The 13,863-nt window shown below is 38.7% G+C and overlaps 1 protein-coding gene across 1 annotated transcript in view; it reads right to left on the minus strand.

Annotated features, from left to right (window-relative positions):
- The window catches only part of TMC2 (transmembrane channel-like 2), a 110,240-nt gene that overhangs the window by 49,758 nt on the left and 46,619 nt on the right, over positions 1–13,863 (minus strand). Inside the window, exons 7-8 of the mRNA XM_011943351.1 lie at positions 13,313–13,419; positions 1,279–1,377 (exon numbers count right to left, since the gene is read on the minus strand). Coding sequence (XP_011798741.1) covers positions 1,279–1,377; positions 13,313–13,419 — 206 coding nt within the window. The remainder of the gene's footprint in view (positions 1–1,278; positions 1,378–13,312; positions 13,420–13,863) is intronic.

Raw genomic sequence — 13,863 nt, forward strand, 5'->3', positions numbered from 1 at the left:
CCCCGTAAAGTGAGGACATTATTCAAAGTGAAGGTAAAAGACATGGAAAAAAGCATTTTGCCTAATGATGGGATCCTATTTGATTAAAGCACTGGCTTTTCAATAATTAAGTCCACTGTTTCACACTTACACATACAATCTTTAGGCCTTACAATCACAAATGGAAGTTCATTGGTACGTTGGCAATAGCACCTTGAAATCCCGAAGGATGAAAAACTCCATGGCTTTTTCTTACTTAGTCCAGATATTCGTTGATTTTCTTCCTCCTCAGATACTCATTGATTCCCATTCCCAAACGGAATGAAAGCCAAGGTTCTTAACTGGTGATACGGTCTGGCTCTGTGTCCCCACCCAAACCGCATCTTGAATTGTAACCTCCAGATGTTGAGGGAGGGACCTGGTGGGAGATGATTGGATCATGGGGGCAGTTTCCCCCATGCTGTTCTCATGATAATGAGGGAGTTCTGGTGAGATCCGGTTGTTCTAATAAGTGTCTGGCATTTCCCCTGCGCTCTCTCTCTTCTGCTGCCATGTAAGAAGCGCCTTGCTTCCCCTTTGTCTTTCACCATGATTGCAAGTTTTTTGAGGCCTCCCCAGCCATGTGGAACTGTGAGTCAATTAAAACCCTTTATTTATAAATTACCCAGTCTCAGGTAGTAGTCTGAAAATGAACTAATATTATTGGGTTTGCAAAAGATTTAAGAAATATTTAGTAGGTAGGCTCAGATTTAGTGGTTGGTTGGATGGCAGTGGAGGGTGGTTGGTGAGGAAGAAGGAGAAGTGTGGGATGATTTTCAGGCTTCAGACATGGATGATTGGATGAATGGTGATTCCAGTAAAGGAGATGGGAAAAAGAGATGTGGATTTTGGCTGGATAGGTGTTGCATTTGAAGAGCAAGTAGGACATTCAGTTGAAGATGTCATGTGAAACTTAGGGGAAGCCTGGAGTGGAGATAGATCTGGGGTCTTAATGTGGGAATGAGGAAAGAAAACCATACTGTGAGATCACCTTGCAGAGACCTGGCAGACAGAGAGGCACAGTAGCCGCGTGGGGAGCCCACGTCCATCAGAGTGTGGCTGGAGAGAGCAGTGCATGAAGGAGACCCGGGAGGACTGTGCAGAGACATGGTTTGCAAGCTCATTTAGCTTAGTGCTGGGATCCTCTTTTATTAAAGCAATGGTTTTTCAATAATTACATGCACTATTTCATACTTATCCATGCAATCTTTAGGCTTTATAATCACAAATGGAAGTTCATTGGCATGTTGACAATAGTACCTCAAAATCCCAAAGGACAGAAAAATCCATGGCCTTTTCTTCCTCAGCCCGAGGCACTGTCTTTCTGGGAATACTCCCATAGGGCATGCCCATCAGTACCTTGTGCAGAAACACAATGACACAAGTATGAGTGGAGGAAATACAAAGACACAGAGACATTCATATACTGGGGTAAATGCTTTCCTTCTCAGAGTGGGCCACACCTGTTTTCTTCTTTTTTTGTACTTATTAATTTAATTTGTTTTTATTTTTTGAGATGGAGTTTCACTCTTGTCACCCAGGTTGGAGTGCAGTGGCGCAGTCTCAGCTCACTGCAACCTCCACCTCCCAGGTTCACATGTCCTGCCTCAGCCTCCCGAGTAGCTGGGATTACAGGTGTCTGCCAACACGCCTGGCTAATTTTTGTGTTTTTAGTAGAGACAGGGTTTCACCATGTTGGCCAGGCTGGTCTTGGACCCCTGACCTCAGATGATCCACCCACCTTGGCTTCCCAAAGTGCTGGGATTATAGGCATGAACTGCTGAGCCCGGCCCTATTTTCTTCTTTAAATAACATTGATCACATTCTCGATTTTAAGAGTAACACAGACTCATTGTAAAAAATGTGAAAAAGTACAGAAGAGTGTTTCTTTTCTTTTCTTTTCTTTTCTTTTGAGACAGGTTCTCACTTCATCACCTAGGCTAGAGTGCAGTGGCTCCATCTTGGCTCACTGCAACAACCTCTGCCTCCCTGGCTTAAGTGATCCTCCCACATCAGCCTCCTGAGTAACGGGAACTACAGGTGTGTACCCCCACGCTCAGCTAATTTTTTGTATTTTTAGTAGAGACAAGGATTTGCCATGTTGCCCAGGCTGGTCTCAGACTCCTGGGCTTAAGTGATCCTACCACCTTGGCCTCCCAAATTTCTGGGATTACAGGCATGAGCCACCGTGCCCAGTCAGAAGAGCATTTTAAAAATTACCTATCAGCGCCAAAACCCAAAAATAATGACTGTTAGAGATTTATATTTTCTTTCAGTTATTTCTGAGTTCTACATATATTTTAGTCTAGTTATTTAGCCTAATATTTCTTTGTGACCGATTTCCTACATCATAAGGTATTTCCCCAAATAAAATGACTTCAAAAATATCTAATAAAAAATATGTACAAGAAACTTACTTAACAAATCCCCTATTGTTGGACATTGAAGTATTTCTAATTCTATATATGTATATAATTCTGTTATTAATATCCTTATACATATGCCCTTATTCATATCCTTAATTGTAAAAAAAATCAGAAATGGATTAAATTTATATATTGATCTTGGAAGGATTGACTTTTTAACGAGATTAAATTTTTCCTTCCAACAATATATCCTTCCATTTATTGTCTTATTTTTGTCCAGTAATTCTTTATAGTGTTCCTCATAGACATATTCTGATTTATTAAATGTATTTAATACATATTTTATAGATTTTATAGATTTCTTGCACAGATTTATTGCATAGATTTATTGCATTGTGTCAAAGTTTTAAATTCTGTTGTTAAGTGGACATTAAATATACAGAGAATCACTGCCGTTTGTCTTTAAAATGACTCCAGTCATCTCAATATACTTGTTTATTAGATTCTAGTAGTTTTTGATAAAATCATTGGAGTTTTTGGGGGTTTACAATCATATCACCTGCAAACCAAAATAACTTTGTATTTTTTTGTACAAAGTGTATAAGATGTTAATTTTCCTGACATTGCATTAGATGGTAGAAATTAATATTGAAAAGTAGTAGGGATAGGGATATACCATGTTTCTTTTGATTTTTGTAACACAGGCTTTAGTATTTTTCACCGTTTAATATAAAATTATTTTGTTTCTTAATTTATAGGTTCTTTATTTTTAGGTAATTTCCTTTTATTTCTTTTTGTTTCTTTGTTTTAAATTTATTTTCTTATTGGGGAATATGTTATACGTAAAAGAGTATATGTATAATAGATATGTATAGTTGATCGTAATACAAAGGAAATTAGCTGCTATATATCCACTAGCTAGCTTAAGAAACAGAAAATCTCCAGGCCTTTATAATATCCTGGATAAGCCCCTCCTGAATTATATATCTCTTCCATCCTAAGATGCAACCAAGATATAGTATATTTTGTGATAACAATTCCCTTATTTTTCCTTATATTTAACTCATTTATTGTTCAGTTTTGCCTGTTTAGTTGTGCTTTAGTTTTGCCTGTTAAATGGAATCATGCATAAGTATTCTCATATGAATTGTTTTTTTCATACAACATTATTATACTTTTGAGATTCATTGATATTGACATGTGTAGCTACAGTTCTCTAATTTTCACTGCTATGTAATATTGCATTGTATAGACATACTATAATGTATTTACACAGTCTACTCTTCATAGACATTTGTATTGTTTCCAGATTTTGCTATTAAAAACAACACTGCTGGCCGTGCATGGTGGCTCATGCCTGTAATCCCAGCACTTTGGAAGGCCAGGGCGGGCAAATCACCAGGTCAGGAGATCAAGACCATCCTGGCTAACACAGTGAAACCCCGTCTGTACTAAAAATACAAAAAAAAAAATTAGGCGGGCATGGTGGCGGGTGCCTGTTGTCCCAGCTACTGGAGAGGCTGAGGCAGGAGAATGGTGTGAACCCAAGAGGCAGAGCTTGCAGTGAGCCGAGATTGAGCCACTGCACTCCAGCCTGAGAGACAGAGGGAGACTCCATCTCAAAACAAACAAACAATACTGCCAGTAAAAGCAGGGGAAGTTGCTTTGGACAAACTCTTTCACTGAGAACAACTAGACAAGTGGACAGTCATGACTTGTGCTGCCAAGATCCAGGAGATAAAGAAATTCTGGAGAAGTAATTATGCATTGTTGTTCCCCATGAGTTATTTGCTTATTTCAATCACAGCAGCTAAAAGATAAAGAAAGTATGCAGCAACTTTGGAATAGTCAAAGGGGTGAAGAATGAAATGAAAGTGAAATTTAAGGACAAATAGGTTTGGGAGGCTGAGGCAGGTGGATCACTTGAACTCAGGAGTTCAAGACCAGCCTGGTCAACATGGCAAAACCCCATCTACACACACACACACACACACACCACACACACACACACACAAGGCAAATGGGAAGATATCTGGAAAAAGCCCAAGCTTTTAGTTGAGGCCTGGGAACATTTTACTCAGAAAGTAAAATTAAACAAAAATATAGACCATCTTGGTTAGTTCTCCCACCAGAGGAATAAGTAAATCTCAATAATTGCTCACAACACCTAGCACTCAGTCAAAAATAACTAGTTATAAGAGAAGACAAGACTTGATCAAAAACTAAAAGAAAAATTAAACAATATAAACAGATTCACAGGAGGTCTAGATAAGGGAGCTGTCAGTCATGAGCTTTAAAATAAGTTTGATTAATATGCTTAAGGAAGTAAGGAACAAGATGAATCATTTTGGCAGAGAACTGGAAACTATAAAAACAATCAAATGGAAGTTACAGAACTGAAACATGTTACAACTGAAATTAAAAGCTTGGTGGACAGATCTAAGAACATATACAGAGAAGAGAATGGCTAAATTTTAATATAGGGTTTAAAAAGTCGAGACTTAAATATATAGAGAAAAATGGAAAATACTGAAAAGAACATAAGGCATACATGGAAATACAGAGACAAGGCTCACTGAGACAAGAGACACACACACAGAAATGCACACACATGTATGTAGTCCCAGAAGGAGAGAGAAGATGGAATGGCACAGAAACAGTATTCAAAGGGATTATGGCACAGAATTTTCCCAATGTGACAAAAAACAGTTTAATATTTAGTAAGTGCTACAGATCCAAAGCTGGATATCTACTGCTTTGGATTTCTATTGCTGTGTAACGAATTACCATAAAGAGGGTCTAAAGCAACACCCATTTATTAGCTCACAGTTCTGTAGGTCAGCAGTCTAGCATGGTGTGGCTGGATTCTCTGCTCAGGGTCTCACCAGACTGAAATCAAAGAATCAGCAGGGGCTAAGGGTCTCATCTGGGGTCTGGAGCCCTTTTCCAGTTCACTGATTGTTGGCAGAATTTATTTCCTTGTGCTTGTAAGACTGAGGTCCCTGTTTCCTTGCTGGGTGGCAGATGGTGGCCATGCTCAGCCTCTCGAGGGCTCCCACATTCCCCATTACATGGTTCCCTCCATCTTTAAGCCAGCAGTAGTGTGTTCAATCCTTCTCATGTTTTGAATGATCTGTGACTTCTTCTGCAACCAGCCAGAGAAAACTCTTGGCTTTTAAAGAGCTCATGTGATTAAATTAGGCTCACTCAATAATCTTGGCGTGATAACTCATTCCCAGGTTCTGTCCATACTCAAAGGGGAGGGGATTATACAAGATTGAGGGTCATTTAGGGTCATTCTTAGAATTCTGCCTACCACATATACAAAAAGCAACAAATCAACAATGACAACAAAAACTTCACTTGGGGAATTGGGGAGATTGGGAAATGTTGCTCAAAGGATACAAAATTTCAGTTAGATAGGAAGTATAAATTCAAGAGATCTATTGTACAACTTAGTGACTATAGTTAATAATAATGTATTGTATACTGGAAAATTGCTATGAGAGTAGATTTTAAGTGTTCTCACCAAAAATAAATAAGTATAGGTATATGAGGTGATACATATGTTAATTAGCTTGATTTAACCATTCCACAATATATACACATTCCAAGACAGCATTTTGTACAACATAAATATATGCAATTTATATTTGTCAATTAAAATAAGTAAATTTAAAAAAATTCACCTAAACCTACCACAGGAAAATTTACACAAATTCTTCAAGAGAATAATAAAAAAAGAAACATTTCCAAATCACTTTATGAGGTCGAATATTGATCCCCAAATATGATAAGAACATTATAAGAAGGATATTTACAGTCTAATATCTCAAAAATAAATGCAAAAATTCTAGATAAAATATTCACAAATCAAAATCAGATGATATATAAAAAAGATAATCCATAATAACCTAGTTGGGTTTATTCCAGGAATGCAATCTGGTTTAACATTTGAAAATATATCAATATAATTCACCACATAACAATCTTAAATTTATATGTACCCAAAAACATGGCAGCAACATATATAAAACAAAAAAATAATAATTACAATGAGAAAAAGACAATAGCAGGAGATTAAATTGATCTCACTCAGCAATTGATCATGCTGCTCTAAAATTAGTAAGATTATAGACAATTTGTAGAATACAAGTAATATTTTGAACCATGCAAAAAATATAAAAATTGAGGAAAATTAACCATATTCTAAGCAAATAAAGCAAGTCCCAAGTAATGAAAAAGTATCAGTTTCATACAAAATATACACAATGATCACATAAAATTATACTAAAAACCAGTAAAAAATGCCGCTAATCTTTCTATATATTAAGGTCTTGAAAATATATTCATAAATAACTTGTCACAAGGAAATTAGAAAATACCTAAAAATTAATAATGGCAATGTACATCAAAGTATACGGAATGCAACTAAAATGGTATTGAGAGGAAAATTTATAAATGGGTGTTGTGTTATTGATGTCATTTGGATGTTTGTCCCTTCCAAATCTCATGTTGAAATGTGATTCCCAGTGTTGGAGGTGGGGCCTGGTGGGACATATTGGATCACGAGGGCAGATTCTTCATAAATGGCTTAGAACCATCCCCTTGGTGATAAGTGAATTCTCACTCAGTTAGTTCACACGAGATACGGTTGTTTAAAAGTCTAGGACCTCCCCCACTCACTCTCTTGCTCCTGCTCTCGCCAGTGATGTGCTGGTTCCCTTCACCTTCCATCATGATGTAAGCTTTCTGAGGCGCTCAACAGAAGCAGATGCTGGCACTTTGCTTTCTGTACAGCCTGCAGGACCATGAGCCAATTAAACCTCTTTTCTTTATAAATTACCCAGCCTCAGATATTTCTTCATAGCAGGACAAGAACAGCCTAATACAGTTATAGACTTGCTATGGACCAGTAACTCCCTTGTACCTCCCATTTTTCTCCTGTTTGAACACAGACATGTCTATAGCATTTATCTGAGGCCTGTCCCACCATTTTATGTTTGTTGTGTTGGTGCAGATAACATCTCTTTAGTCTCACGGTAAAGAGAACTGCACCCAAGGAGCTGTATTTAAAGAGCTACTCCCATGGAGCCTCATCTGCACCTGAACTACTGATTTAGAGAGTGAGAGTTTGGAATCTGAGCTGATGCTGTGCTAGAATGAGATTTTAGAGGCCTTGAGGAGGGGTGAGTGTATTCTGCACGTGGAAGGGATGTGAATCATTGAGGACCAGAGGGTCAAATGTGGTAGGCAGCCTGTGAGATGGCTCACATGATCCCTGCCTCTGGTATTTATTATTGTGTACAATAATACCCTCCCACTGAGTGTGGGCTTGATTTAGTGACTCACTACTAAGGAATAAAATATGGCAGAAGTGATGGAATGTCATTTCTGAGATTAGGTTATAAAAAACGGTGGCTTCTATGTGGGAAGCTTCTTTTTGCTCTATTTCCTTCTTATATTCTCTCCTTCTGGGAGAAGAAAGCTGCCACCTTACGAGCATGCCTATGGAAAAACTCATGTAGTAAGAAATTGATGTCTCTGGCCAGTAGCCACTGAGTACCTGAACCCTGGGAACAGCCACATAAGTAAGGTTGGAAACAGATCTTCTGAGGCCTGCAGAAGCCACGTGAGTAAGCTTGACATCGTATCTTCTGAAATCTGCCAGTAGCCTTGTGAGTGATCTTGGGAGCAGATCTTCTTCAGTTCAGCCTCAAGATAATTGTGGCCTTGGTCAAAACCTAGATTGTAGCCTGCGGGAGACCCCAAGTCAGAACCACTTCTGGATTTCTGACCCACAGAAATAATCATAAATGGTGGTTGTATTCAGCAAAAATTTAGGGAGTAACTTATTACACAGCAATAGATAATGAATACAAACCCCAAGAAATTAGAAGGAATGAAATGAAACATATAAGAGTAGAAATTAGTAATATAAAAGTAAAGATATATAAGAAAAAGACCTGAATGTGAATGTTTATAGTAGAGTTATTCATAATAGTTTCCAAATAGAAACAACTGAAATGTCCAAGAGCTGGTGAATGGATAACAAAATATGATATACCCATATGGTGGAATATTACAATCCCACTGTAATTTTCAATTCCATTTCAGCAATAAAGGGACAAATGATTGATAAAACTACATGAATGAATTTCAAAGACATTGTACCAACTGAAAGAGGTTAGACACAAAAAAACTGCATACTACATATTACTGTTCATATGATATTCTGAAAAGGACAAAACTTTAGGAACAGAAATCAGAAATCAATCGTTGGTTGTCAAGGGCTGGGAGTTGGAAGAGGAGATTGCTTGCAAAGTGGGTACTAGAGAACTTTAGAGGGTGATGAAAATGTTCTATATATCAGTTGTGTGGTGGTTACCTGATTATACATTTGTCAAAAGCCATTGAATTGTATACCTAAAAGGAGTAAATTTTACTTTATGAAAATTGTGCCCCCAAAAGACTGAGTTTTTTTTAAAAAAAGACATTTCAGAGAGAATCAGCAAAGCCAAAAGTTTTTTCTTGAACAAAATAACTAAAAAAGACAAACCTTTGCTGTAAATGAGACAAAAAAATTATACTGTAATGCAAAAGGGGATACACCTTTAGATACACTGTGATTTTAGGAAATAAGAAATGACTGTATTTAAGTCAATAAATTTCAAAATGTAAGTTGAAATGGAAAGTTCAGGATAATGAGGGTTATGTAGGTAATAAAATTGGGGAAAATTAATTAGAGGACTTCAGTGTATATGTAATATTTTATTTTTTAGGCATGGTGATGAGCAGGCAGGCTCATTCATTATATCTTTTCATATGTCTGAAATAATTTAGTAGATATTTTTAAGGGGAAGTATCATATGAGGTTTACAGACTGAATGCTTGCTACATAAACCTAGAGCACAGCTTACTTAAAGACCTTACAATGTACATTAGCAGTTTTCAACCCTAGCTGCATATTAGACTCACCTGGGGGAGCTGTATTAGTCATCTACTGCTATATAACACGTTATCCTAAAATGTAGAGGCTTTAAAAAACACATATTCATTATCTCACTGTTTCTGTAGCTAGCATTTTGGGTATGGCTGAGCTGGGTCCTTCGCTTCAGGATCTTTCACAAGGCTGGAACCAAAATTTCTGCTTTGGTCTCATTTGAAAGTTTGACTGGAGAAGAATCTGCCTTAAAATGTGCTGATGTGAGGCTGGGCATGGTGGCTTATGCCTGTAATCCCAGCACTTTGGGAGGCTGCGATGGGTGGATCATGAGGTCAGCAGTTCAAGACCAGCCTGGCCAAGATGCTGAAATCCCGTCTCCACTAAAAATATACAAATTAAGCGGGCATGGTGGCACATGCCTGTGATCCCAACTATTCGGGAGGCTGAGGCAGGTGAATTGCTTGAACCTGGGTGGCAGAGGTTGCAGTGAGCAGAGATCAGGCCACTGCACTTCAGCCTGGGTGACGGAGCAAGACTCCGTCTCAAAAAAAAAATAAAAGTGCTTATGTGGTTGTTGCTGGATTGCTGGACTAAGGGCCTCAGTTCCTTGCTGGCCATTGTCCAAAGGCCACACTCAGTTCCTTGCCAGATGGGACTCTCCAATCTGTCAGACTGCTTCATTAAAGCACCCAAGCCAAGAGGGGAATGAACAGAGAATTCTGTCAGCAAGATGGAAATCACAATCTTTCATAACCTAACCATTCTATATTCTATTTGTTAAAAGCAAGTCTCTAGGTCTTGCCTATACTCAAAGGGAGGGATAACACAAGGGCATGAATACCAGGAGAGAAGGGTCATTGGAGGTTATCATAGAAGTCTGCTTACCACAGAAGCTTTTACAACAGAGATAACGAGACCATACCCTCAGAGAGTCAAATTTATTTGACTGGGGGTGGGCCTAAGATCTGGTATTTCTTAAAGTCCCCCAGGTGATTTTCACATACAGCCAGTGTTGGAAGAGAAGTACATAAACTTGTCATCCAGCGGGGCCTTGCCAGCCAGCTCCTGCAGCACAACAGGGTTCCTCAGGGATCACGTAGATAACCCTGGGTTGTGCAGGCAATGGCAATTAAAGATAAACAAGGCTCATTCTTACATTCAGAGCTGTTTAATTTCATAAAGTGGTATTAAGGGTTTGTAGCAAAAGGAAAATGAATATAAGGAGGAGTTTCATTAAAGTTGCATTCAAGGCCAGGCACGGTGGCTCATGCCTGTAATCCCAACACTTTGGGAGGCTGAGGCGAGCAGATTGCTTAAGGTCAGGAGTTCGAGACTAGCCAGGCCAACATGGCGAAACCCCGTCTCTACTAAAAATACAAAAACTAGCTGGGCCTGGTGGTCCGTGCCTGTAATCCCAGCTACGTAGAAGGCTGAGGCACAAGAATTGCTTGAATCTGGGAGGTGGAGGCTGCAGTGAGCCAAGATTGTGCCACTGCATTCCAGCCCAGGAGATAGAATGAGGCTCTGTCTCAAAAAATATATAATAATAATAATTTTTTAAAAAGTCATGTTTGAGCACTTCTACTACTCTTATCCCTGGACCCTCTGGTTCACTATGCTTCATTTTAAAACATCCATGAGTCACGGGGATATCTCTGAACCTTAGCTTATGCTGAAAACCCTTGGGCCCTGAAGTTCTCTGTGTCTTTGACCAACAGGACACTTCATATATGCAGTGAATTTGGTTGTGTCTGATTCCTATATGGCCAATTTCCCATCATCCTAAATAAAAAGGCATCTTAGGACACCGCACATCCTAATTGCTGTTATCTAACCTGTCATCAAGACTTGTCCGTGCACGTCACTCTGATTCCTCTCTTTTAATCCATTCCCATTGATATTACCCGGATCTAGCACTGACCTACTGCAGCAGGCTCCTATCTGGTCTAAACCTCTTCCCTTCTCCCCTATTTCCCTTCTTCCCTTCTCCGTCTTTCCAAGCCAAGGCTCCTCTTTCCTGCAAGGCATCTCTCTCTCTCTTTCTTACTCTCAACCCACTCCAACACGGGTTTCCCAATCACCTGCCAATCAAATCAGGGTGCTCTAGCACGAATGGTTCAGATCTTGACTGCTTCATTGGAATGCACCAATCACTAAGTTTTTATTGTTTCAAATAAATGTTCCCTCATAAAAATATTTATAAACTTATATAAATTATACCAAATTTAATGTTTTCTTTAAAAAAAAAAACCGAGTGTCCTTAAAATTCCTCAACTTCCCACAAAACTGCCTTTCATGGACCACTGCATAGCAAAATTCCAGAGATGTCTCACAGGCCTATGGCATTTAAATGTGCTCTCTTCTCATGGAATAAAAAGATCCCAAGAAGAAAGCCAAGAGCTTTGTGAAGATAAATTTCCCCATTGACTACTGAGGAAAACATTTCATATTTACCTGACTATGGAGGAGAGAAATGAAACTTCCTATTAGCTTTTGACAATATTTTCCCCCTGGGGAGAACCATACTTGGTGTCAGAGTGTTTGTGTACGCTTGACAGTGAGGTTTAAAATGCTAACTTCTGGGTCAGAAAGTGATATTGGCATAGGAATATATGTAGGGCTCAGTGAACTCAGAACCCTTGACTTCTGGGTGTGTATATGAAAGAGTACAAAGGCTAGTTAATGACATATTTGTAAGCACACGTTTTGGGTAATTTAGAAAAGAATTTTATAAATTTTTTATAAAATATAGAAAACAATTTTATAAATAATGTAACACTCCTTTGCTACCAAAGGCTATTATAATGCATGGTCAACCTCCTCCAATAAATCTGATTTAATTCACATGATGTGAAAGGTTTTTAATGTCCTGAAAGTGGCTGTGCAGAAAAGTTAAGCATGTAACTGCAGATAGAATTGGCTCCAATATGCTCACAGAACCATTTATAACAAAATAGGAGTCAGCAAGTCATCAAAGAACCAATTAATACACCTGTGGGGAAGAAAATACTAAATGCAGACATATCGTTCCTCTGAAAGCTGTTGAAGTAGACCCACTTGTGTACCCAGCACTGGCACCAAGTATTTCAGTCAGGACTGTAGCAGTCGTAGCAGTTGCTGTGCTCAGTGCTTGGTGAGCCACAGGCTCCTTGGAAAAGACCCCAGGCCTTCACTCTGGGGACCTGGGATCCAATTCACACTGAACTTATTGTGTGACTTTGCACAAATTGCTTATTACCCCTTTTATATTTCTCAATTAATCATCTGTAGATAAGAATCTATTTACGTCCATAATAAGATTATATCTGGGGCCAGGTGTGGTGGGTTATGCCTGTAATCCCAACACTTTGGGAGGCTGAGGTGGGAGGGCTACTTGAGCCCAGGAGTTCAAGGCTGCACTGAACCTTGATCACATCACTGCCCTCCAACCTGGGCAACAGAGTGAGACCCTGTTTCTAAAAAAAACTTCCTTAAAATATTATATATGGGAGAATAGTGAGGAGTGATATTCAAATCCAAGGTTTTTTTTGGTGATAAATAATGATATAATGTATTCTATCCCTCTCTTTTGTTTGAGGGTAAAAGAAAAAAACTCACCGAAACATAAATTCTCCACTGATCTTAAGGTAAAATGAGAAGTAGAAAAATGTAAGATTCACATATTAATTAAGGAACAAAGTATTTTGGTTCCATTCTTTGTACTTAACTATCTGGGTAATTGATGTGAGTACATTAGGTCGTAGGTTGGTGCAAAAGTAATTGTGATTTTTGCCATTACTTTTAATTTTATAAATTTACTTTTCATGGCAGTAATTTATAAATTACTTTTAATGGCAAAACCCACAATTACTTTTGCACCAACCTAACAGCATTTTAAATGAATGACTGATTCTTTGTAAAATAGGAAGTATTTGGTTGATAATTGATGATGGTGGTCATAAGCCTTAACTCTATCCAAAGATTTAGGAAGTTATTTTCTTACCTCTGGGATTATGACTAGACCAAATATTAAGCCAAAAAGGACGAGGTTAACTCCATACATCCATCGGAGAAAGATGAAATATGATGCCACTGAAGAACCAAAGTGACCTAGAGAGAGAAAAGATGGTGGGTATGAGTGCTGCAGAAGGAAAACATGGACACTATTGAGCACTTTATGTGTGTGATGAATTCAATTTTCACATCAGTCTGTTGAATGACACCTGGATCTCCCTTTCTTTTCCTGGATAAATAATCTGAGGCTCTTTGGGGTTAACTAACTTGCTTAAGTGCCCACAGTAAGAAAGTGAAGAAGCAGAATTTAAATATTGGTCTGGGATGGGTGTGGTGGCTCACGTCTGTAATCCCAGCACTTTGGGAGGCCAAGGTGGGTGGATGACTTGAGGTCAGGGGTTCGAGACCAGCCTGGCCAACATGGTGAAACCCTGTCTCTACTAAATATACAAAAAAATTAGCCAGGTGCAGTGGCTCAGACCTGTAATCCCAGCTACTCAGGAGCTTGAGGCAGGAGAATTGCTTGAACCTGGGAGGTGA

Source organism: Colobus angolensis, unplaced genomic scaffold, assembly GCF_000951035.1.
Source record: "Colobus angolensis palliatus isolate OR3802 unplaced genomic scaffold, Cang.pa_1.0 Scaffold219, whole genome shotgun sequence".
NCBI lineage: Eukaryota > Metazoa > Chordata > Mammalia > Primates > Cercopithecidae > Colobus > Colobus angolensis.